The sequence below is a fragment of the Synchiropus splendidus genome, chromosome 9 (assembly GCF_027744825.2).
Source record: "Synchiropus splendidus isolate RoL2022-P1 chromosome 9, RoL_Sspl_1.0, whole genome shotgun sequence".
Lineage (NCBI taxonomy): Eukaryota > Metazoa > Chordata > Actinopteri > Syngnathiformes > Callionymidae > Synchiropus > Synchiropus splendidus.
In genome coordinates this window covers 22,026,924-22,053,012 of record NC_071342.1, presented here as the reverse complement: position 1 = coordinate 22,053,012, position 26,089 = coordinate 22,026,924, and the positions used below count along the sequence as shown (strand labels likewise).

Here is a 26,089-nt window from a genome sequence, read left to right as displayed (position 1 = left end):
AGTGGTAATAATGGAAGTTAATGTTTTCATATGTTGGAGTGAAAAACTCATCCTATCCCATGAAGTGCTTGTTATCCATCCCAAAAATAAATACTCTCCTTGCACTCCTAAGAAGCATTATGGCCGTGTTATACGACAGTCATTCAGTCATGAGCAGATATTTTTACACACTTTTCTGTGTCTTTAAGGTCTCACCAGACTCGACAAACATAAAAAATACGATTATTTTCATCAGGTTTCAGCCCAAAATGAAAAAGTCATCTCACAGCAAATCATGTCAACTGGTTCAGAAGTCCACTGTTTAGCGAAACTCTTATGACAACCAACTTCAAAAACACTTGTCATTCATTAAAAATACAGAAGGTAAGCAGTATACATTGACTATCTACTTGCCTGTGTGTGTGTGTGTGTGTGTGTGTGCGTGTGCGTGTGCGTAAGAGAGAAGAGAGAGATGGCCCCCTTAAGACCAGTCAATGAGAGACGGACGCAGAGACGGACGCAGCTAGCAAGACTGGCGATCAATAGTAATCATGAGGCGCTGTGGCGTTAACAGCAGATGACACATGGCTCAGGCTTTTCTGCTGCACCACACCCCGACACAAAGCAGCACATCAGTCCTTCTGAAATGCGATTGATTCATATACAGTTGAAAAAGATGCCATTTCTTTCTCATGGTGAAATTCTTCCTTGATGTATGTGCGAGCGTTTGCATGCCCTGCCGCAGATGAAACACTGAAACCCCCCCGTCTCTGCTCTTCAGGCTTGGATACAGAAGAATATGACACAGCAGAGAGGCAGGATTCACTCTGATACAGTATCTGTATCCCTCAGGACTGGGAAAATAGCCGCATACTTCTGAACTAGGCTGACATGAACATGATGCAGAGATAAAACTCTCCCTGCTCAGTGATGGACTTGGAGGCAGATATTTATTCAAAAACCTTGACTAGAAAAAATGTTTATTAGCTTGTTGTCATTCATAACAACTATTAGTGGATGAAAGTTAGAGTGAATTAAAAGATGAAAGGGACGGAAAAACTTTGTGAGGGATTTTCGCCCTGCATTTAACTGTAATTAAAACACGAAACATGCAGGCGTCTAAGCCTTCAAATCCATATGATTGTTAGAATAGCAAAATCGATCTCCTTATTTCATAGCCATGAGAACTGAGCTCATTGTTTTCTGTCATCCTGCCGACGTGCGAGTGTCGAGTATCAGTCCAGATTTCGCTCTCACCACTCCACTCTCTGCGCGGTCGTCATCGCGAACAGGAAATATCTCCCGTCTAAAATAGAGTGTGGTCATCAGCGCGGCCATGTTGAACAGAAGCAGTGGGCTGAGAAGCACCGGAGGGTGAAAGTGCCGTGCCAGTAATTCTGAATCAGAGCTGGTCTAAAAGCAAGAACCCAGCCGTGACGAGAACTCCGTTTCAGATGCACAGGAAAAACAGATTCCCAACACAAGGGTAAGAAAATTAGTGGGCGAGAGGGAGACGGAGAGGACACACGACTGCCCCATGTGACAAAGAGGTTGGCTTCACACATGATCCAAGTGGACAGAAAGGGACATCAGCAATAGAAGAAGTGATTCACTGATGTAGGGAGATGGTGCACCATGATGTTTGCTGATGATACAGTCATTTGTGGAGAATAAGGAGGACAAGTGAAGATAAGTGAGTAAATGTAGTTTCAAGTATTTGAGGTGAATTATCTAGACTGATAGACAAAGGTGAAGTTCCAGAAGAAATGAGACGACAATGATGTCATAGACTAAAAAAAGGACACTGGTGGTCCCTGTCACGGTGTACGGTTTAAAGACTCAGAGTAAGAAGAGACAAATTGAGTCATTGAGTCTAGAAAGGACAAGAGAATTGCATGGTGAAGTTTGGAGACAAAGTTCAGCTGGTTGGGACACATGGAGTGGAGAGACAGACTTGGACCAAGACTGCGGGAGATGGAGCCCACGGAGTGAGAGAAGACAGCAGGTCAAAAGACCTTAATAAACAGCAACAAAAATGATGAATTTACTTACGGTATTGCAACATTCCGGGCCATTAGACCTAATAAAATGGGTGAGGGGGGGGTTCGCAGGAGAATTACTGTAATTGATCTCTTGGCACAAAATTGCAGAGAAGCTTTTTTGGCCGAGGGAGCGACATCTCAAATGAATTGGAGCCATATAGGAGCACGACATCCATTTTTAAGGGAATATTTTTAAGGACATGTTACAGGAAACAATGAGGGGCGCCAGGTTCAGTTGGTTGATTCATATTAATGAATTGATTCAATAACCGGTGTGCAATAAAAACATTATTTATCCCTTCATTTCAACATGAAGCATTTTAAACATCATGAACTGCTGACTCTAAAGTTCCACCCAGACACAGTGCAGACTCCAAACACCATACAAGCAAAAGTCGCTGTCGTACATAAGATAATCATGTAAGCAGGGGTCGTGCGCATGTATGTATGACAGCAGAGGTGTATTATCAAAGTGCCTGTTTGGCAGCGGCTCTCGGGACCAGAGCCAAAGCTTAAGTACAGCCCTAACCTGACACAACTACAAAAGCGGAGAAGAGGGTTAAAGCGCTCTGAATCAACACTTTTTCCACCCGGTAGAAATGACAATGTAATCTGTCTTCTGTGCTTTAAACAAGGCTGGCAACATGACAGTATAAACAGAGGACAAAGGTCAAATGCTGGTGGCGCATCTTACATATTGACCACATCTTCCAGGACTTTTAGTGAACAGTACAGGTAGAATACCAAAATCTTTTGGATATATTCTGTCCTCTAGCTTTCAGAGCTTCCACACTCTTCATAATTTGAAAGCGTGAGGCCCTAAAGAAGTCATTGTAACTGTCCAGTCAACTTCAACAGCAGATAATTTGACCTACGTCAACCTTCAAACTTTTAGGTATCTTTACCACTAGTTCATTGTTCATGCTCAAGTTCACTGTCACATGCACTGCTTCCACCGCTGGCATCAGAAGTACGGTTCTAATGGTCAATCCTCAGTTATTAGATGAAATGAATGAACAGGGTCCTTGGGGATAAGAAAGAGGGAAGCCCTGCATTGTAAAGTTTCTGTCCACCAGCTTCCCCCTCTTCTAACTCACACGTTTGCCTCCGTAGCTCTGAACCTGTACTAATGACTCTCCAGCTGGTTTTGTTCACTACAGGCTGAGGACGATGAAGCATGCGTAACATGAACCCAGAACTGAGATGAAGGATACGTACCACTTTGTCCTCCTGCTCCGTCAGTGATCCAGCACATGAAAAGGAAACAGACAAACATGTTTATCAACTGATAAATAGATCATAGATATGAGTCGCAGACATGACATGTCATCCACACGAAGTGTTGCAGTCGAGACTGCGTTGACACCAGAGCATACGGAGACCAAGACCTATAAGAAGGCAAATCTACAGCAACTACTAGTTTGTGCCAATGATAGCATATAATTCCTTGATTCATTTTGAAAAAATATGGGGTTTTTTTGCAAATCATTGTGTGCCTAATATAAAATAGTTAATAAATAACTGTGAGTCCATATTGGTCTTGGTCTTTGTGTGCTCTGGTCTCAACTACTACAGTATCACCCAATGAGGACCATCGACATACCACCACAGTGAGTTACAGCTTCTATTTATCAACCTGAATTTCGCAATCTGGGCCTGAACATGAACTCTAGCTGCCGACACTTGTATAAGTGGGAGCTCCAGTCCAAGTGTCTGACCACTGACATGTTCCTCACCGTTGTTGGTGAGTGGAAAAGTAAAGTATGGAGCGGTTCCTACTGTTCCTCTTTAACAAAATGTATTTTAAAAAAAGAGGGCGATAGTGTGGTTTGAGGGGCTCTGTAAAAAAATGCCAAAAAAACATCTGGTGTTGTTTCAGACTGTCTCGTGACGTACACTACAGACCCCCCCCTCAGGACGCTCCCCATGTCCTCCACTAACTAATGAGGCTGTACTTCAGCGTGAACGTTTGTCGGGATGGGGTCGGAAAATGTCAGCGGTGGGGAGAGGGAGGAGATGGGGTGTCACTTCTTTCAGAGGAAATCTCAACTTCCATCTCTCACTCGCACAGTTCTACACCCCACTGTGTGTGTATAGGGCACCTCTGGACCCCTGGGACAGCGAGGACAGTAGGGGGGAGACCACCCACTCTGGTCTAATGCCCAATTAACCTTTACCAGCTCCTGCCTGGGTCACACACGTAAACACACTCATGTACACACAAATGTCACGCACCGCACAGATAAGGACATACAACACATGGACACTCCACCTGAGTCCCACACCTGAGACCCCCATATTCACCAATAAGACCCTCAGTTTGTGTGCTGGAAACAGATGTTGCTTTTTCAGAGAGATTTTACCCTCATCTCCCCATTGACTGAAAAAGTCTGGCACAATAGAGTGACATAAATATTGACTGAAGTAAATACCTACCACCATGTTAAAAAAAAAGTACATGTGTAAAACTGGAATACAATAAAGAGGAATAAAAAAATGGCGCGTCTACTAGTCACAAAAAATAAATTATAGTTAGAACAAGCTATGATCCACAGAAAATGAGTCAAAAATTGTGTCACTAGGTCACACAAGGGTCACAGACATTATGAATTGTGCCACGATGCAAAATGCTAAATGTTTTAGTTGTTTGAATAAAGTTTGGGACAAAGAGAAGAAAACAGAGTCCAGCACTGACAGTGTTGTGCCACAGAAAAGGCCTGCTGTTATCACTCACCGTGTTGGATCTTAGAGAGACTCTTCCCCCACAGCGGGCGCAGAACTTGGTCTGGCAGTATGAGCACAGGTTCCCGCATCCGTCTGCAAACTTGGTCTTCTGGCAGATGCCGCACGTGGGTGCGTCGTCCCGGTGGCCGGTGGAGCCCGTTGCCGCCGTGGCCTGCCGGATAACCGTCTCCCTGTAGCTGGACAGCTGCTGCTGGATCCCTCTGCAAGAGACAGAGGGGACAGAGTTCATATCTATTAGCCGTAGAGTCATTTCAGAAAGCTTCACTGCAGACAGTTTTATACGTCTCCATCAGTCCCACAATTGCATGCCAGACAGCAATAATGTCCCATAATAGAAAGCAGGACCGGATGATAGTAAACAAATAATAATGAGGGGAAGTGGAGGTGGGAGTGAAACCTGCAGTCGCCGTTTCAGGCTGCTTTGCTGACACAAGAAACTCTCCAGATCAATGTGAGCGCGACAGAAGGGGGGAGGTTCGGTCTGAAGCGACACATTTATGAGACGGTGAGTCAGATGGTGACGTTGTGAAGCGAGCCTCCAGGCTGGACATCTTTAGAAGCACCATGTGGTCAACAATTATGAGTGTCCACACCAGCACTGTGTGTCAATCCAATGCCAGATGAGGCATTTACTGACTATCGATAACACAACTGTCCAACCTTTGAAACTGTGAGCTCCTCAAAAATGAAATTGGGCATCAATGTTTTGATTTAAAAAAATGAAATGAACCAATTAATATCACATTCTTTTTAACAACTCTGTGTACAAACAGCTGTTGAGTAATCAGCCAGTGTACTACATTAGTAAACAACACAAAACTACGTCAACCACACTCAAAAATGTTGCTAGGAATTTATTCGTGCCTTAATATATTCTATTGTCCGGAGGATTCAGGGACGAGACGGATGAGAATTTGATGCTTCTTTGATTCAACGTGCTGCTGCTTCTCGCTCCAAAACTCAAGTCGCACGCACAACCTTTCACCCGGAACTCGAACAAAAGCCCGGCACCTCACCACTCTCGCGAGATCTCCAACACACACACTAACCATTACAATATTTTCAGAAAGTAATACTTCAGGGTTAGTTACCGACATGTCCGTTTTGCATCTCTAGGGTTCGCTCAAACACTTTGACTCGTGATTCATAGACGTGTTGCCTTGGTGAATCGAGCAGCTCGAGTTCCACTGGACAGTAGCGCTTGAACTTGGATGCTCGGCGTTCAAATGCCATTTCAACGAGGAAGTGACACGGAGGTCGCAGAAGTCACACGAACAAAGTGCGCGCAACTCCTTTGTACGTCGTCTCGTCACTTTAGATTTAAATAAATTAATATATGAATACATTTTCTTTCCAATACTCTCCATCGTGTACCACCGAATCTGTTGGCCAATTGCTAAAACGATTGAAAAGAGATGAGAAATGGTTTCCGGTTTCAGTGTCGGAGCATGCGCAGTACTATAAATCACGACGTAACAGAATTTCAATTAGCATGCATTAGCATTGATCTCATACGCGATATACAGTATATATGTGTTTAACTCATATTGTCATCAATATGAGTTTATGACGAAAGTTTAAAATGTGTATATATATGTGTATGTATGTATATATATATATATATATATATATATATATATATATATATATATATATATATATATATATATATATATATATATATATTTACATATATATAACATAAATATATTGTTTAACTCACATGTTTAACTATATAAGTTAAACATAAATATATTAGTGCTGTCAGTCAATTACAAAAATTTATCGAATTAATTACAGGATTTTGTAATTAATTAATCAAATTAATCGCATTTTTATGTCATATCTGCTAAAGGTCTCCTGATAAAGAATTTGAGTGCTCGGATATTAAAAAATTTTACTGCATGACTAATCAATTGAATACAGTAAGAAGAGAAGATTTGAAATCCAATTTTTTACTGGTGAACTGTGCGTCATAAATCAAATCCAAAAGTAAAGGTCAAGCACATCCGCAAACCAGTTAGGCCAGGTGCATTATTCAAAAATGTAAAAAAAAAAAAAATACAGCAATACAGTTAAATAAATAAAATAAAGCTGTCTTCAAAAATGTAATACAAATACATCAATACAGTTAAATAAATAAAATAAAGCTGTCTTCAAAAATGTAATACAAATACAGCAATACAGTTAAATAAATAAAATTCTGAAATACAATAAATAATAAATAATAAAATAAAGACTGTCTAAAATAGGCACTTAAGCTCAATATAGCAATTCAAAAATGAATAATAGAAGTATAACACGTCTCTAAATGAGGCAAAATGAAGAACCGTAAACTCATAATTAATTGCGTTACATTTTTTAGCGCATTAAATTGCGGCGTAATTAATTAATCAAATTAACGCGTTAAAATGACAGCATATATATAGATATATATATATATATATATATATATATATATATATATATATATATGTTTAACTCACACTGTCGTCAATAACAAAAAAGTTTAAAATGTACATCTTGCGTGTCACTACACCTAAGATACAACTTATAAATACATTTACTGTAATAAACACATGAGCTTGTTCTGGCCCAAAATCTACGTTGCTTTTCAGTCAAGTTAGTGTCAACAGTTTATCAGAGCTTGGTAAATAAACCTTCAACATCAGAGACAGATTAGCAAAATGAGAGACGAGACAATCTCAAGTCAAAGCAGGAGGAAGCTCAGAAGAGAATTCGAGTGGGAGGAGCTACCGTGTTAGATTTCAGACGGACACAGAGATCGTCCATAAGCAACATAATCGGTCATTCAATAAAGGTATCGCACTCACTGTCTGGATGCTACTCACAGCGCTGCAACTTCCTGCTCCTGCCCGTCAGCCATCAACAACTTAAACAAGTCCAGACCGCAGCTCGCCTCTCAATGTGTCTGCGCACTCACACTGAGGGGAACGTCCACGGTTACCGTACTCAAATCACCCACACCTTGGAAGCACCAGTCAAAGGTCAGCGAGGGGTCACCTGCTGGGACACTGCAGGGTTTACTTCCTGATCCTCTCGCTGTTCGAACATGTGCCTCCATCCGCGACTATCCACTGTTTGTTTACTCAGTCACCTGACAATTTACTGCGCTGTGACGTCAGGTAAACTAAAACTAAAACTATAGCCGTTTCACAGTTGCATTCCCGTCTCCAGCTCACTCACATTAACACTGAAACTAACAACCACAATGAAAAGTCTTCAGTTACCAAGCTGCATGTGGAGTACCAGGAGGAAACAACATAGGGAAAGCATGGACAGTGGACAGCACGATTCAACTGTCAATCTCCACAGTCAACGCGGCGTAGGATTCTCTCTCTCGCAGGTGAGCGGAAAATCTTTAGCACATCAAATAACAGAGTCGGGAAATGAGGGTGGGGGGGGGGGCAGATCATTAGGAGAACGAGACGGACAAGAGAGACGGGGAGTGAGTGAGATCAGAGAGACTGAGCAGTGATGGGAAACAGCGGGCGAGCTCATTACGGAAACGCAGAAATACACATCCATATTCAAATGTAGCAGAGACACAAGGTCACGGCGAAGCACACAACTCCCGTGGTACTTCTGGAGGAACTTGAAATAAAACTCTTCATTTTAGCGGCTGGAACTCTCATGCTGAAGACAAGCGGTCCTCGATTCACAGCGTGCCAACCACACACACAAACACACTTGGACCAAAGTTACTTAAGCCAAGTTAAAATATTGGTGTTGTGTTGCTTCTTAGCTTGCAGCCAGTTGTTGTACTGTGACTATTCAACCATAAAGGAGACCAGTTGTAGCCTTTTGACATGAAAAGGATGGATAAAGAGCCGGGGTGGTGCAGGTTTTGGTTCCAACCAGTCAAGCACACGCAGTTTAAACAGGCTGAAACAAGCAACACAGACTGGCCACCAGCTGAGTACAGTGTTCAGAGACCTGAATGGTTAAGCTGTGTCTGCTAGTTGGTTTGGAACAAACAGGTGCCACTTTGAGGACCGTTTTGGACACTGTGTTTCAGATCTGTCGGTCCATTTTTTATGGTAAAAATATTTCCTGCACAAAGTAAAGACAGTAATAATAATTGCATTAGATTAATAACAATGATTATAAAGCACGTTATATAGAAAGCACTTTTTAGAACACTGTTGACAAAGTGCTTTACACGCCACACAGCAAGGAACGTTTGCACTGTTGGGAGGATGTTGCATAAATGCAAGTCTATAAAAGTGAGTTTTTAGCAGGGATTTAAAGGTGGCGGTACAAGTTGTGTTTTGGACTTGTTGAATTGACTGTTCCAGAGTTGAGGAGCCCTGATAGAAAAAGTTCTGTCTCCTCACCCAGTAAAAAGTCATGAACTCAGGTCAAGTACAAAACTGTACATTCGGGAGTGTGAGTTTCCAATCTTTCAATGTTTTCAACATTAGTCGTAACTAATGCAGACCTGGGCAAAGTGCGGCCCGGGGGACAAATGCGTCTTTTTGTTCTCTCATTTAGTCACCACCACCACATCAACAGTAAACATAGTATGTTCTTGTTTTAAGACAAAAATTTTGTTCTTTTCAGTGGCCATTTTTGTGTTTTCCGGGTTCATCATACACTAAAGCAATATTGAACATTTTGAAATAAATGGCCTTTTTATCGGGAACATCTAGTGCATAGTTGAAGTTGATATAAAATGAAATATTCCAATAGGTCTCTTGACATATTTACACTTCTTAATATCCTTAATGACACTTCATCTTCTTAGGTTCATTTTGTCCTTGTTATATTTATTTAGTTATGTATTTTGGATATTTTTCCATCACGTTTATAGTCTTTCTTTTGGCATGATGGCCCCTCACAACCCTTACAGTTGTACAATGAGCCCCTTTAGGATAATTAATTGTCCACCTCTGAACGAATTAAATTAAGCTCCATACATTTTTTGGGAAAAAAACATTTAAGTCACTCTACACTTAGACTGCGACGCTCAAAGCGCCTGGAAGTTGGACTCTGCTGGCAAAGCAAGGGAGAGAGGAGCGTGAGGATCAGTGCGCTGTAAACTTTATAGCACTGTGACTGATTCTAGGATGCACCGTAACTCAAGCACACGCTCACACACCTTTACCAGACAAGGACAAACACAGAGGACACACACATAACTCAGCAGGGATATCCCCTCTCCAGCTCACTGCCTTCATTTGAAATTTAAATGAAATCACACAGTCTGGCCGAATAGGAATGATAACAAGAATGCAGCTGCTGAAACATGCCATCAAAATACTTCAACAGTTGTGTGAGTGTAGACTTCATGGACTGGTCCTCCAGAAAGAAAAAGACAAACTGACAGCAGGCCAGCTCATGAAGCCCAACCTTAAACTCATAGCTGATTATCTTTCACAAGTTTTCATACTATTTCATTGCAGAGCAACTGTCATGCTCATAGTCATTTAAAGACTAGACAGCTTCAACGTGTGACTCAGGACGAGTACAGATAACAAACCATCAGTCTATGTTGCCAAGTTTCAGAATAAATGCCTCCTTGGAGTTAAAACACAAGTTTTTAGAGTCAGGTTGAAACCTAAAAAAAAGCCAAACCACGTTGACTTGGTTCAGTATATGAATAGATATGAAGACAAACATATGAATAGAAGAGTATTTTGAGACTGTCAGGTGTGTCGTGGGCAATTTCACGTTATCTGTCCGGAGACAGAGGTGGGTGAAATGATGACATGAAATCATGAACAATCGTAACGTGTTGACAATCTACCAACGTGAGGAGATTACTTGGATTCGGTCACGTTCTTTCTATACACTATAGATCTATGCTGAGGCGGTGATTCGTCCATTACTCCAACTGAGCTGTTTTCAAACCTGATCTGCCTCTCACTTGACCACACACCTTCAAAACATAACAATCCAGTGATCCTTGACGCGACGCCAAAGACTGTCTCACTTCAAAACTTTTTTGACACTTGTAAACTATCAAAGTTTGCTTCGTGGTTAAAAAGTTGGCTAAAAGTTAAATTGAGAACCAAACATATTTGCTGCAAAATTTGTAGAATAATTGTAGTTATGAAGCCGAGGCAAAAAATGTAAAAGATTTGTCTGGAAATTGTATGTTAGTCTCAAAAACACATGTGAGATTGTGATAAAATTGAAACAGTTATTTATAATAAATAAATCCTGATATATTGTTGCCATATTGCCCATCCTTTTCTGGAGACATTTTCAAACAAATACATTTTCTTCCATTCGTTTCTGCAAATAACATGCCAAAATAGTCAAGCGTGAGTGGCTAAATATTTTCACAAATTAAAACAGATTTAGCCATGATTCCTTTGGTAGTGTGTCTCAGGATTTTTTCAATGTGTGTGCCGTGGCTTGAAAAACACTGGAATAGAAAGCGTGTGCTCAGCGACAACAAAGACACCAATAGAATATGTTGCCCAGCGTCTGCATTTAAAAGCATCACAAAAAACAGACAGCTAAAACAGTTGAAAGTTAGCTTTGCAAATGGACAAACATAATGTTACAACAATAATTTGCATACATTTATTCAAATAAGTTTGTAAACTGAGACTGGAAATGAAAGCGGAACAAATAGTTGGACAGATAGCCAAGCAAAAATCTGTTCTCCACCCTTTTCAACTCATTTCCTTCCCTTCTCACCTCAACTTTGTCGGCCCAGTTTGGTGAAAGTTTCGCCTCTTTTTTTCTCCCCTGAACAGCTTTGGACGTGCCTCAGCCCTGATCCTTGATAAAAGCCTCACATTACAGTTAGAAGGTGTCCGCGCGGCACAGCCACCCACCGCCTTGTCGGACTGTCCACCCTCCAAAAATAAGGCAGATGAAAAAGCCCTTGAGCGTCATTAGTGACGCCGGGACAAACGTTGGCAGCTCCTTCGCTGTGCCTTCACAAACCGGGTGGCATCAGGTTGGCGATCACTGCCAGAGTGGACTGTTTTCCTGGAGTGATTCAGGCCCGGCATGAGTCACTCGGCCCGTTCTTGGATCGATATTCAAGAAGCAGGAAGACATGAATCAAATAACAATGAGTCAGTGACAGAGAAAATCACATCCCAGCCGTTTTCTAAAACACTCTTCTGTGTCCTCATTTTAGTTTCACTGAGAAAGTAGATTTAGCAAGAGGCGTATAACAAGGCACCTTCAAAAGTTTCATTTAGTCCGCTCAACTTCACACACACACACGGGTTTGTTTTGCTATTTTTGCAAGGACCGCTCATTGCCATCACCCTTTCCCCAGCCTCTCACCCTAAACCTAACCATCCAAAACACATGGCGAAGCTCTAAGACTCAGAACCAAACTAGAATGACCTAGTTTCTATGAAGTTTGAACCCTCAAATTGAGGCTCAATGTTGCGGTCACAAGTAGGTGCGTTTCCACAAGTATAGCTATACTAGGCAGGCACACGTGAAGGTGAAACGCTTGAATTTCACAATGGGTTTCCTGCTCACACTGAGGCGACAGCGGCCGTGTGTGTGTGAAGACGAGACACAGCATCCTCCCCACGGTAAAGACATATTAAATGGAGAGAGAACTGATCACTCCGTAACCTACGACGACTGAAGTAGAGAAAAAAGGAGAAGGAGATGATACAGTGGACACTTGAGTTTTCTGTCTCATACGCAACTTTAACTCCTCACTTCTCAGTAAATGATGGTCCTCAGCTAACAAAGAAAACTGGAGTCTGTTTTTCTGAAACAGGGTTCCACTTTATTTAAAGAACACTTTTATCAAACAGTGAAGTCAGTGAAAACAGATGTCATTCATAAGCATGGAGGCTCAAACAGGAGTTTCTAACTGCAGATCTGAGGTCACTGGTGACAGCTCGGACATCTCCAGTTCCTCCTCGGGCACTGGGAGCTGCTCTCTACGCCTCCAGACTGTCACCGTGGTAACAACAATAACGACACACATCATTATGGTCAGAACACTGACCAGCACAGACCTCACTAGATGATGATCAACCTCTGGCTCGGCTACCATGACAAGGGTCTGGGATATGAACACACAGCGCTCTTCCGTAACAATGCACCAGAACTCGCCACTGTCTTCCAGGGAGACGTTGGGAACCACCAGGCTCGTACCACGGTCATGTGTTTCTATTTGTTTGAAGTCATGTACATATAAGAGTTTTCCTTCAGTTCTGTTTGACCTCATGAACCACTGGGTCCTTCCAGACTGATTCCAGTTGCCACAATGAACAGTCACATTCTGACCCACAGTAAAGAGCACGACAGCAGGCGGTTCATGCTCGGGACACACAAAGATGTGGTAGTGTTCACGATAAAGGTCGCTATATTCACAAGTGTATGTACCTGTGTGGTCCAACGTCAGTGACGGAATCATCAGTGTGTAGTTGTGACTCTGTTCACCAAAATTCACTGAATTCAGCATCTGCCACACGTGTGGTTGGTTTCTACGGACATCAGAACAGTTGAGCTCCACACTCTCTCCCACCCAGCGGAGAAGGAACTCGGGCGGTACATAAACAAAGTAGTGATGGAGCACTTCACACCACTGCTGGTTCTTCTTGAGACAGAAACAGTTAATGTCGTCAGAATGTCGGTTGACTGTTACAAAAAGAGATGATTTGTTCTGCCCCAGCTGGAGTTTGTGGTCTGAAGACACGTCACTGTCTAATAAAGTTAAGGTTGTGTAATGCTGACTTTGACAGGCCCAGTGGACACTCTGGTTCGGCCCGGCGGCGTCACAAGGAAGTTCCAGTACTCCAGTTCCAACACTCAGCCTCAAATGGTGATATCTCATCTTTCGAGTGTCACAGACAAGGAGAGTGGAGTTCCTTTCATGTGTCACGTTGCCTTGGGTCCAGCACTGCTCCAGGTACTTGCCCGAGTCAGAAACGTCAAGATCGGACATCCAATAAGTGCCGGAGACATGGTGGTCTGTAGAGTTCCAGAGAAGTGTCCTCCCCTCACTGCTCCATTTTGATATCAGGCAGAAGTCCGCTGTGCTGTCCAGGTAGAAGGGACGACTGAACCCCGCTCTCTGGATGACTTCCCCATGGATGTAGTCGGAGACGAACGCCACCAGCACCAAGATCGCTGCAGCCACAGCCATGTCTTCATCTGCAAGTGAGTGTGAGCCAACTCTGACTGCTGCTTTACCGCCGTAATCTCGCCACCATCAGCAGCCTCTCATCAACGATTCGTGGAACTGGGCATGTTTACCAGCTCGGCACGCTACTTCCTGTTAGCTTTATCAGATATGAAGAGTCCTAGGTGCCGGAATGAATACGAACCACAGTTTCAGCCAACATTCATGCAAGTATTGACGTCACTTCAGCCTGACACTACCTGGGAAAAACCGACATACAATCACTTCACCACCATAAATGACCAAAGATGTCTGTCCTGGAGTCACCTGTAAACCATGGATTTGCTAATGCCCACAGCAAGAATATTCCGCCCTCAAAACAGAGTGCAGGTCTTGAGAGTAGAGACACCTGATTGGTTCATGTATGTGTCCTCCCACGCCCTTTGAGGACCAAGTTGAAGGAGCCTGGACTACACTGACAGCGGTTACACACAGAGAGTAGCCTGACTAAGGCAATAGCTCGATTAAACCAAGGAGTCCGGTTGTGTCATGTTCTCCAGGTTCACACACAGCGGAGACCAGTGGAATCACTGAGTAATGCTCCTCCGTGACGAGGGGTGGCGCTGTGAGCTCTTCAGTCCTTCAGGTTCCAGGTGTAGAGGAAGAGCAATGGCAGCTGACAGGTAGCGAGGAGCCGTTTCACTGTTCTATTGAACTGTGTGGACAGTGATGGTGCTGACTGATGAACTAGTTTCACTTCAGAGCTCCAGAACCAGCCAGCGATGGTTCAACGCCGTCACCATCATGGAGTTGTCACCATCCTCAACACGCTTCCTTTGGTAGGTTTTGGGAATTAACTCGCAAGTTTCTGAATAAAATGAAATATCCCACAGATTGTGTTGTCCATGTATTCAAGGATGATAGATGTGGAGTATCTGAAGTACAGAGTCAAGCTTGTGAGCACCGTCGTGAGCCTCGACTAACTTAACAACCATGCTAACGGTTGCTAGCGTGCAGCTAATGCCATCTCCTTAAACCAACAGATGCTCCTCAGCCGTGCTTCGCCTCACCACCTCTTTCAGCCATCTTGCTTTTGACTTTGACGTTCTTATTTGCAGCCACTGTGGTGGCATTAAGAAGACAACAGGTGTCTACTGTACTGGACACTGTGCATGGAAAAGTGAGACCACGTAAAGCTACAGTTCCGTAGAATGATGACAGCGTCGCTCAAAGGTTGTGACGGACTCGTGCAAGGTCTTATTTAAGTTTGAACACATGTAGGATGAGCTGGTCACCATATGGATGCTGGGACAAGACGTGTCTGCATCACTAGTTTTCCACTGTCACTGCCAGATCTGCTGTTCCTCCTCCGTCCTGCCTATGTCCAACCTCCGCCCCAGAAGTTATCACGCTGGGCGGCTCATGCCGCTCCCTCCCCGCTCCCTCTCCTTTGTGAGATCAATACAGTCTCATCTTATCTCATCTCAACAGTCACCAGAGCTCCCGAACGATTCACAGAAATTCCAAACAACAGTGTTACAGTTCTACAATCCTTCCTTCACCATCCTCACCATGACTGCCATGAGAGCCGAGCATATGTTGATGCAAAACAAATAAAGCAGGACGTGAAAACAAATAATCTGAAATAGAGTGTCAAAAAAGAGAAGAAAGAAAGACATGAAGGAGTTCATGAAATAAAAGGGAAAGAAGTGATGGAGGGGGGAGGACAGATGGAGAGCGCACCAGAGCCAACAGTCAAGCTAAGTGGGTAGTGAGCTCCCTAGACGGAGCTCCATATGGCCTGGCAACACCATACACAGCAAGGCAGTACCCACACTCTCACTTCATGTATCTGCATGGCCCCACTTTCGTGTAGAACCCTCTTCAGATTGTCTTCCTGTATAAAGCTGCTGCCAGCGGCCGGTTCCGATCCGGTCTGCTGATGCTGCAGTGATACTGCTACAGTTCTGATGTATCAGCATTGAAGTTACACTGTGGAGCGTGGTCCATCCACATGCTCACATGACAGCCCGGCTCTCTCACCAGAGCAGCTATTTTCCGTCCAGCTACAGGAGGATCTGCTGGTCCGTCTGTCCATCACTCACCAACCAACCCACAAGGTCTAGAATCTGATGGTCAGCACTCTTACAGCACTGTAAACCAAATAGAAGGGGCTGAATTCTGGATCAGTGATTTCCAACTTGCGGGTCGGGACTCAAGATGGGCCACGGAGGATTTCCTGGGTATAAAAAAATAATCAGCTTTTATTTTATAAAACAATAAATTTCTGAGTTATATAAGAGGTTAAAACTTCTTCTTTTTCTGGAGCATACATTTTCCCTATTTGGCTCACGGTTTGTGATTCAGGACTGATGGTTAGCTCCAAAGCCAGACCAGGATACGGGTCGAGATCAGAACGATACACGGTCTGAACCAGAGTCAGACCTCTTAAGTGAGTGTGTCTCCGCTGAGACCCGGACCCACGGGACGACCAGGACAACAGCCAATCCCTAAAGGAAGTGCGGAAATGACTCCTCGCCAATCCCACAGCCCTCCGAGGTTACTACGGCGCCGCTGGGCCATCGCCATGGTTTCCTGCTGTCAGGGGACACCTGGCCAATCAGGTTCAGTCATGTGAGGTGTAAACATCCTTACATCGTGTGTATGGCGAGAGGAAGACTGAAGTATAGCTTAACAGATGGCATATCACAGTGTTGTTACTCTCTACCAACCCCTGCTCTGACGGAATGTAACTTCATTTAAGATATTTGACAAGCGTATACGCTGCTTCTCTTACCCGCATTAGAAATCTGGTGCCTAAACCCGGCAGCTCAAGCAGGTTTATTTCCAATTTCTTTCATCGATTTTGAGCCCACAATAGCATCACCTTCCTGACTGGGCGTCATCCATGTGACCAACCAGTGTGAGAGTCCAGCTTTTCTCAGTGTGCCACTCCACTTCACATCCTGATAATAAGGGCTGAACACAGTGGTACCAAGCATCAGCACTTGTAAATTGACAGTTGTAAATGAAGAGTCGCGTAACCCAAAGTGACTCACAGCTTTGGCAAGGCTTTGTTCAAGAGCCTCAATGTCAGGAGCGCACCCCTATAACCTGAGGGCTCATGAAGGTCAGTCATCTGTACCGTGGTTAGTGAAGAAGAGGAGAGTGAAGGAACATTTGCTCTGTTCTCCTACACACTTGCTTGGAACCCAAAAGAGTCGGTGCCACTGTGCATGTTTCAGATCATCAGGAAGTATAAAGCGCGTTGAGTCTCAATCCTTGGTCACCTGACTATCACACCTCTTCAATTTGAATAGGGAGCAGGAAATATGCGGCACAACTTTGAATGAACTGACTTGGCGACGCAGCATTTTTAAAACCACAATTTGGATTTCATCAAGAACTTGTTTCAAAAGTTAGTCCAAGAACCTGTCTGAACAGTTTTAATTTAAAGTTAGGAGGATGACAGGATTATCAAAACGTAGCAAAAAATGTTTAAGTTTTCATACACTTCCCAATTTACTATCCACTGCATCATTTTATTCTAGTTTTGGAGGGTGGCCAGACAAATGTTTGACATTCATTATCCCAGCATGGACCATAACAGTAATCATTCTTTGTGTATTTACATTTCAGAGAGCATTTATAAGGCACTGCGTTCAGTTTTACGGCAGCTATTAGACAGCAAGGTAAATAAAGGTGCGGAATGAGACTGTTAGCAGTTAGCGCTGTTAGCTGTGTGGTAAAGTCATGTTTACAAACAATTCAAAGTTGTACTTTTGACCGCAGAAAAAATAAATAAAAAAGCATTTTCCACTACCTTTCCATTAAATTCTGTGTTTCTAGTATGAGAAATTATGCGAGAATAATGCGATAATTTTGGGTGACATTCCTGAAGGTGTGGAGGGGAAATATTAACCAGTGGAATGTGTTATTAACAGCCGCTATTCAATGCAAGTGGCACAAACTGAACCGCCAATTTACAGATGTGGCTAAAGGAAATAAAAGAGATTATATTCAGCTAGACTTCAAAAAGCCAGTTTGATAAAATATGGAGACTGTTTGTTGAAGCCCAGATGAAACAAGCAGCCCTACTCCATATGCACATGGTTTTAGAGAAGTCATCTATCACCGCCTACACACACACTACAACATGTGCACTTCTCAAAGTGAAGTATCTGGTCGGATAATGATGGATATTACTGGCTTCCTCACACCTGCTCTTCCTTATTGACTGTGACTCCTTTTTTTTCAGACATTACAACATATGACTGACTTTGTTATGTGTTTATTCACATTATAGTAATAAAATACGACCACAGTCTACCTCACCGCCTGGTGCTAGTTTGAGGTGAGCCAGTTCGGAGAGCAGCAGCGAAAACATCATGTCACCGGCGGATGAAGTGCACCATGTGATTTTTGACACACTGACCCTTTTCTTGTCCGGTGTGATGGATTTTGCTTCAAGTTTCTGACTACAGTATGTGGAATCATGATCCAAAGATGATGTGAACAGAGATGGTTTCAGCTGAACCAAGCGTGACGGGACCATCCCAGCAATTGGATTATTAGATTTGCGGATTGCATGATCATCAGAGCTCCTGCATCTCTGCATGAGTGGTGTCATCACTGTGGCATTGATAGCGCAAAGCTGGCGAGCGCTGGTGTTTGATCGCCTTGGTTTCCCTTCGGCGATCCTCTCCTCCTCATGCAGCACATCCATGAAGCTCCTCCTTGCTCTCACAACAAATCTCTACACACATGTGCATCAGTCTGTCCATCAGCAGAGCAAACAAAGAGCTGTTCACTGATGTAATCCCACTCTGGCCTGGAATCCCTGTGGCCCCGTCCGCCCACCTCACCACCGTCCCACAGTCCTCGCACAAATGACTGCTCATATCGCCACTCTAAAGTATTTTTGTTGTAAATGACAACATGGCTGGCTTCACTCAAGCACATTGTTCTCGGTCGGCGACCGCATCATCCAGCGCGGCTGCAAATGTGGCCCACATTGCTGGATCCCTCAGAAAAGCAGCTGTGCTTCAGTTGACTTAAAGCATAATCCCACCTCCATCTCTGATCCGAACACACACCAACACACACAGGACATAAACGGGCTTTATCCTTTCATCATTGTGCGGCAGATGAAAAGGCATCAGTGGCCGCAGAAATGAGCTCAAAGCGACACACAAGCTCGCCGGTCACACCTCGCAGCCTCTCGTGCTACCAGCTATAAGAAGAAGTGAGAACCTTTTATCAGGTGTCAAATCTTTCTTTTTAAACGTGAAACATGAAAATGCAAGAAATCTGCTTTCATTCGTATGAAAATACTGGAGCTCATTTGTTTCTAGTTGGTGTGTTCTGGTCGACGGCGCCTCGACAGACAAGCTGCTCGCCTGAGCGACACGACCAGACACGTGAATCCAGCTGAAGCCAACAACTCTATGGAGGAGGACGGCAACGTCTGCTAGTCTGTAATGACTCAACCGGATCTGGAGAGGACCGATCAGACTGATGGCGTCCATCTCTGTGGAGGAAGCTGCTGGATGAAAGCGCGGGCAGACGGAGCCCAGTCTGTCCTCAGAGACGTAAATACGATAGCCATCTAAATTAGTCCTGAGTCGTCCAGTTTACAGTAGCATGCAAATCACCGGGGTCACGCTTGAAGCTCCAGTGACTGGTGAGGTGTGAAGTGGCTTCCAAGTAACGGTCGCGGTACCAGAAGGTGAGCAGTGTGTTCAACAGTAGAGGACAGGTGTGGACCCTGCACGCATGGCCCGGGACTCAGAGAGGTGGGAAGAGTCAGGCAGCTTACCGGACATCATTTTGTTGTGGAGGCTTTTTCTGTCCCACCAAGTTGACCGTTCTTGCTTGAATTGGCTTCTCTTCTCTACAAAAAACAAAAAAGCATTTGTTGACATTCAAATGTTGATTGTTAGTGCCGCAATTGTACATGGAATCATCGTGTTTTCAGACAGATATGAACCAGGAAATGAAAGGTGGGGTGACCCCTGCGACCTTTTGGGGTTTCACTGATAACTTCACACAGGCAGTTGAGAATAGTTCAGTTCAGTTCAGAACATGCTATAGTGGCCCTTCTCCTTTCTTTGATTACTCATACCAGTCCAAACATTATATAATATTAAGTTCTAGAGGGGAAGATCAGTTTTCTTTACCATAAAAAAAGGGTGGTGGCTGTGTTCCTGACCCAATGGGACACACACAGATAGCCCTCTAGTGGGCAGTAGGTCCTTTCTCCTTCTGTTTTCCCTGCATGAGAAAAATACCTCATCTTTTTTCTTCTTTTTTCTTCTGCCTTAGATACTTGAGGAAGGAAGAAAGATGCTCTCTTATGAGTGTTGGGCGTCAAAAGTCTTAGGCGTATTTCAGTAGGGCCGTGTATAGGCAGGTATCTTGCAATACGATACGTATCCCAATACAGAAGTGGCGATACAATACAATGTGATACTGTTTCAACAGAATATGGTAGTTAGAGGCATCATTTTAAGAGGGGAAATCAGGTAATGTAGTACAACACGATGTGCATGAGAACCAGTGTATTGTTATGACATCAGTCCAGTTAGACTTTCAGTTACATTTCGGAATGAATCAACAAAAAAAATGTTAGCATTAAACACATCACAAATGCAGTGGCATATCCAAGAATTTACATATTGAATATTGATATAACCGACTTAAAAAATCAAATATTCTGCAAAAATATTGATACAATATTGAGCAATACGTATCACGACATTTGAGTGTATCAATATTTTCTTACTACTTTTATCTTTTGAACCTATTAGGGTTGATAAAATCCCAGCTGCCTTTCAAAACTTTAATGAGGCTTTTAGAAAATTGAATCAAATGAACATAATAGTTGGCATTACCTAGCAAAACACCAGAAAATAAACTGCTGCGTTCTGGTTGTATAATTATCTAATTTACTTTGAGAGACTCGGCACAACATCAGTCAAAACTGTTGGTCAATCCAGCGTCGTAACAGTTGAAAATGCCCTTAAACAGGGTTCATGCCAGGAGTTCTACCACGCTACATGGGTGTCGGACTGAGGGTTAAGAATGACAGTACAGAGGAAACAGAACACGCAGTGTTTAAAATGTGTATGAAAGTTTTAGAACTAAACTTGAGGCTACTGTATAACACCACTGGTCAACCACACTTTAGAATGACCAGCTAAAATGCTGAGCAATGCTTGAGCATTTGTATCTTCTGCAGACTGGCTGGTTAAGATCACAATGTTTTAACACAACTCAGTGTTGCCAGGATGTTTGGAGCACAGCCCCACATCCTCCCAATCCCCAAACATTCTATAACTTCCACCATGGAATGCTGACATTCCTCAGTATTCCATGGAACCAGCTGCACACACAGGAGCATCTGGAAACGTTGACAAGCAACTGTAATGAACTTTAATTCCTGGTTCATCTGAAGCGATCAGCGAGGAACCTTGAGGCGTGATGACGGCGTGACGTTCTCTCAATAGCGCCGCTGACACTTTTCTGTGTGATTAAAAAGCACCTCATTAATAAAGATGAGCAGCCGGCTCAGATCGGTCCCATCACTTGCACCGAGGATTCCCCACCATCGCCCACGCCGAGGAGACGCGTCGAAACTTCCGCTCACGAGTTTAATACAAACGTTTTTTCATCATCATCCTGAGCTTTGATCATGATCTGACAGCTGTTCTCTCTTTACATCCCACAGCTTCTTTCATTACAAATCATTTCGACAGCCATAACCATCAACGGTTAAACCGGTGAAATTATTTTTAAGACTGCTTCAAGTTTTCTCTTGAACTTGTAAACATCACAATATTCAGAAAATCTCGCCTGATTCGATTTGGCCTTGCTACTTTACATAAGAAGCAGGTTTGTGTCGTGGCCTTTTTTTTTTAACCTGCGATATTAAAATCACGTCTAATATCACAGAATTATTGCACAGGTGGTGTCTCTCTGCCTCATATATTACTTTTTAATATCGCATGAGGGCAAAAATATATAAGTCACACACGGCGAGCATGTGTCGATGTACATGTGCGAACAAATGGCTTCATTGCCTTTCTTTAATATCAAGAGCACACAGGCTGAAGGTTCAACACTAGAGGACAGGTAGTTGTGTGTTGTTGCGTTGAAGTTTCAGACACACAACATTTGAATATAGGAGCGTTTTGGGGGAAACTGAATCAGCAGCAGACGTGTACTGATCGCAGTTGTTGTGTAGCTAAAGGGGGTGAATATAACAATGATTTTGGCAACAAACTTCAGCATGAGAAATTATATTTTCGCTAAATACATAGAGTTGCAAAAGTGTCCAAAAGGGTGGTGAGGCCAGCAATGTTGTGTGGCACTGAGGAAAAGACAGGAGGCAGAGCTGGAGGTAGCAGAGATGAAGATGCTGAGCTTCTCTCTGGGAGTGAGCAGGATGATGATAGGATCAGAGGGACAGCACATGTGCTCAGGTGTTTAGGAGACCAAGTCAGAGAGGCTCGATGGAGATGGTTTGGACATGTACAGAGGAGAGAGAGAGAGCCAGTCCATTGGTAGATGAAGATGTTGAGGTTGGAACTGCCAGGCAGAAGGTGGAGAGGAAGGTCAAAGAGGAGATGGATGGAGGTGGTGAAGGAGGACATGAGGTTTGGAGGTTTGAGAGAAGAGGAAGCAGAGGACAGGTTGAGATGGAGGAAGATGATCCACTGTGGCCACCTCTGAAGGGACAAGCCGAAAGAGAAAGAAAAAGAAGAAGCACCATCTTTACACCTGAGTTCATCATCCACTAGTCCAGTGGTCACCAGCCATTTTAACTGGGGACCCACTTTTCTTGTCTCTAGAGTGTTGAGATCCAGAGACAGAGGTGAGCTGCAGAGCGGAGGACTGGCCCTCTGACTGCTCTTAACTTCACCAACATGCTGTTGCACATGTCCATGTTGTCTGTGAAGATGATCAGGAACAGAGGTCAAACTCCAGCGCACATTTTGAAGGCAGCCAGAGTGGTAGAACAATGAAAGAGTCTTTGACTCGATGAAGAGGAAATATGAATTGAACATCAGTCTACCTGTCTACTATTTGAAGCTAATTATAGGATTTCATTTATCTCAGTCTGCCTCCATTTATTTTAGTCTTGGGGAGTTTCTTGACCAGTCCTCAACATTCCTATTTTTATCTTCCTCCTAAAGATCCTGTAATAAATCCTTATCTTTTTTTGTTTGTTTTTAGCCAAACAATGAGGGCCAACAACGCCCCTCCTTTCCAGTTACTCCAAATAACTTTAGCATCTTCATGTCTGAAGACTCTCCCAACTCTGACTCCCGAGTCTCTAGACCACACATCACGGCAGTGACCTTTACTGTACGGTGGAGCTTCCCTTTCCTCTTGTTGCTGCTCTGACAGCACAGTCATCGCCACCTTGCCTGCCCTTCTTCTTCACTTCCTTCACCTCCGTCCACGCTGATCGACTGACCCCTCTGTCTCTCATTCCTCTTCCCTCCATCTCACATCCTGCTGCTCACAATATAATCGCCAAGCATCATCATCCAACATATTTTGGATCTGATTTAAGAGTTCCTCAGCTTCCTCAGTCAAGCTATTGTGAGGAAGGTTTTGATCATAATTTGTCAAAGCAGTACACTTAAAATAGCAGTTTCACTGAGTAAACAATTTACACAGAAGTAAATCTAATACTCTTTTTGGTGGTGCGTTAATGTGTGTGTCTATTCCCAAGGTGACCGAACTAACACCAGAATGTCACCGGCTAAAGCTGAGAAAGAAGAGCTCGGAATTAAAGGGACCTACTTTGTGTGTGTGTGGTGTTTAATGCTCAAAAAAACTTGCAACACAACTTAAGAGAAAGTGGAACATGTGTACAGAGGACGGAAGAGAGACGTTGGGCAGAGAGGCAGCCGAGAGGGAGATAGCCAAGGTGCTGACTCTCAGGGGGCACTGTTAGTGTTAGTGGCCCGGAAAGGAAAGACGACTGTGTGTGTGTGTTTGTGTGTCAAACCTGTACGTGTGTGTCTGTGTAAACCTATATATTTGTCAGGACCTATTCTTGGAAACCATTTTCCGATCCCCACAAAGTTGGAGCCTGAATTTGAGGATTAAAACTTCAAAATAACTGGGTCATTAGTTATGGTTATCCATTTGTTTTGGATGGTCAGGTTCAGGGAGGGAGGCTGGGGAAAGTCAATGTATGCGATTGTATTCATGTGCCTCCAGGAAATATTTGGGGTGAAACCATGAGAAAGATAGTTTGGAAACTGTTGAGCTCAGCCAGTCAGGAGTCAGTATCTCAGTTGGTAGTTTCTTTTTGTGCCTCCATTAGTTCTTTCTTCATAGTACATGGCAACATATTGAGGAGGCGTTCACGGACCAGATGGGTGTTAAGAGTGTGTCTCTCGCACGAACATGATGTCGGGTTTCGAACCACCATCAGATAACCTGTGAGCTCTTACAGCAGAAGACTGAGCAGGAATAAATCTTGCTGCTCAGTGGAGGAGTGCACTCTGTGCTGCTCTGCATTACAACCCACACTACCCTGCTGCTGCCGCCGCCGCCGCTCGTGAACTCACCATGCATGTATTAGTCAACCAGTGCGGCTTTACAGTGCGGAGACAAACACACTGCTACACCGTGTCAATCCTGGGGAAACACTGGCCGGTCCAGTGTGGGAATCAGCTGACAGCCCTGTAGCTATGACATGACCGACTCCACTCGTCTGGAAACATTACTGAAAATTGATGTACAGCCACTTAAGAGCCGGGGCTGCATATTGGACATTTCCTTCTTTAGATGCAATGAATCGATCCTCCCGCTTCAGTGCCGGGCTATCAGTCCACACTGAAGGCTTAAAATAGAACAGGGACGTAGTGCTGGAGGAGCGCCGGGCTGAGGTGGGTCGCCCTATCGCTCGATCTGCTTGCCTCTGCATGCAGAAAATATGAAATAGCTTTACGCTGGGAGGAGAGGAGGGGTCTGATTTGTGGGAACATTACACTGATTCAGGCCCAGTGGTTCTGTAGCAGCCCGTGTGATGTGTCTGTTGCAAGAGCGCTGGCCTACATACAGTGCAGAAGGATGGGGAAGGCTCAACCGCACCCCAGAGCAGCCAACAGCAGCTGTTCACATGGATGCAAGGAAGGGGACCAGCACTGCTGTCCCGTCCTCAGGTCCTGCAGCTGACAGAGCTCAGGAGCCACTCGGTGGATGTGATGCCGGGCGACACACCCCTTCACCCTCCCACAGCCTCACCAGCAAGTTGCACCTGACAAAGTCTCCCAAACAAGCTGTGACAACGTGCAGGACTGTGTCCTGCTCTGAACCGGTCCGGCTTGCTCAGAACTGCAGCTCACACACACACACACACACACACAGGGGTTTTGATGATGGAGCATTTCATCTATAAGAGAGGACGGAGGTGGGATGGAGTTCTTCAGAACGGAAATAGTCCATGCAGGCCCAGTCACACGCGCGCGCACACACACGGGCGCACACACACACACACTTACTTTAACATGGCTTCCTCCTTTGCCTCCTCCTCCCGTTGCCGAGCCAGCACAGCCATGATGATCTTCCTCTCCTCCTCCGTCAGGTGGCTCAGGTCCGGCTCCGGGATGGCCGGAGCCACGGGTGGGCGCGGGCCGCCCCGCGGGCCCACCGAGGCGAACATGCTCCACCGCCTCAACTCTGCCTCCTCCGGGATCTCACGGATAGAAAACCCGCTGGCGGAGCCCACGGATCACGACATGGCCCACGGACCAAGCGGTGGTCGGAGCGACTGATGCGGAGTTCCCATGGCGATGGAGGAGGGAGGGGAGGGGGGGCGCCCGGTGCTGCGGAGGCGGCGGCGGCGGCGGCGGCAGGGGTGTCGCTGCTAGCGGCGGCGGTGGTGACGGTGACGGCGGTTCCCGGTGGCTCCTTCTCCCTCTCGGTGCTCCGCGAGCTTCGCCCCCCACCCCCCGCCCACCCGCCCGCCTCTCCCCTCCACCACCTCGGTTTCACGGGGAGTCCATGGCTCCGGTGCTCGGGTTCGCGACGACGACGGCTTCCTTCCTTCGAGGCCGAGGCGGAGGAAGCGGGGGGCGGGGGGTCGCTGTGGGCTTGGGCTCGGTTCCGGGCGGGCGAGGCGAGGCGAGGCGAGGCGGTCACGGCTTGTTTTCCAGCGCCGCCGCGGATGCTGCTGCTGCTGCTGCTGCTGCTGCTGTCAGGGAGACGGAACCGTCAA

At 44.7% G+C, this 26,089-nt stretch overlaps 1 protein-coding gene across 34 annotated transcripts in view; it reads right to left on the bottom strand.

The window, feature by feature from the left end:
- Positions 1-26,089, bottom strand: part of LOC128765244 (regulating synaptic membrane exocytosis protein 1-like) — a 61,256-nt gene extending 35,167 nt beyond the window's left edge. For 27 of the 34 annotated variants that reach the window (XM_053875780.1, XM_053875792.1, XM_053875796.1 and 24 more), the window contains exons 1-4: positions 25,374-26,089; positions 19,667-19,741; positions 4,756-4,966; positions 3,240-3,251 (exon numbers count right to left, since the gene is read on the bottom strand). In XM_053875780.1, the coding sequence (XP_053731755.1) occupies positions 3,240-3,251; positions 4,756-4,966; positions 19,667-19,741; positions 25,374-25,534 (459 nt within the window). In that variant the 5' untranslated portion in view covers positions 25,535-26,089. The remainder of the gene's footprint in view (positions 1-3,239; positions 3,252-4,755; positions 4,967-19,666; positions 19,742-25,373) is intronic. The other 7 variants (XM_053875810.1, XM_053875812.1, XM_053875815.1 and 4 more) reach the window with 2 other exon arrangements.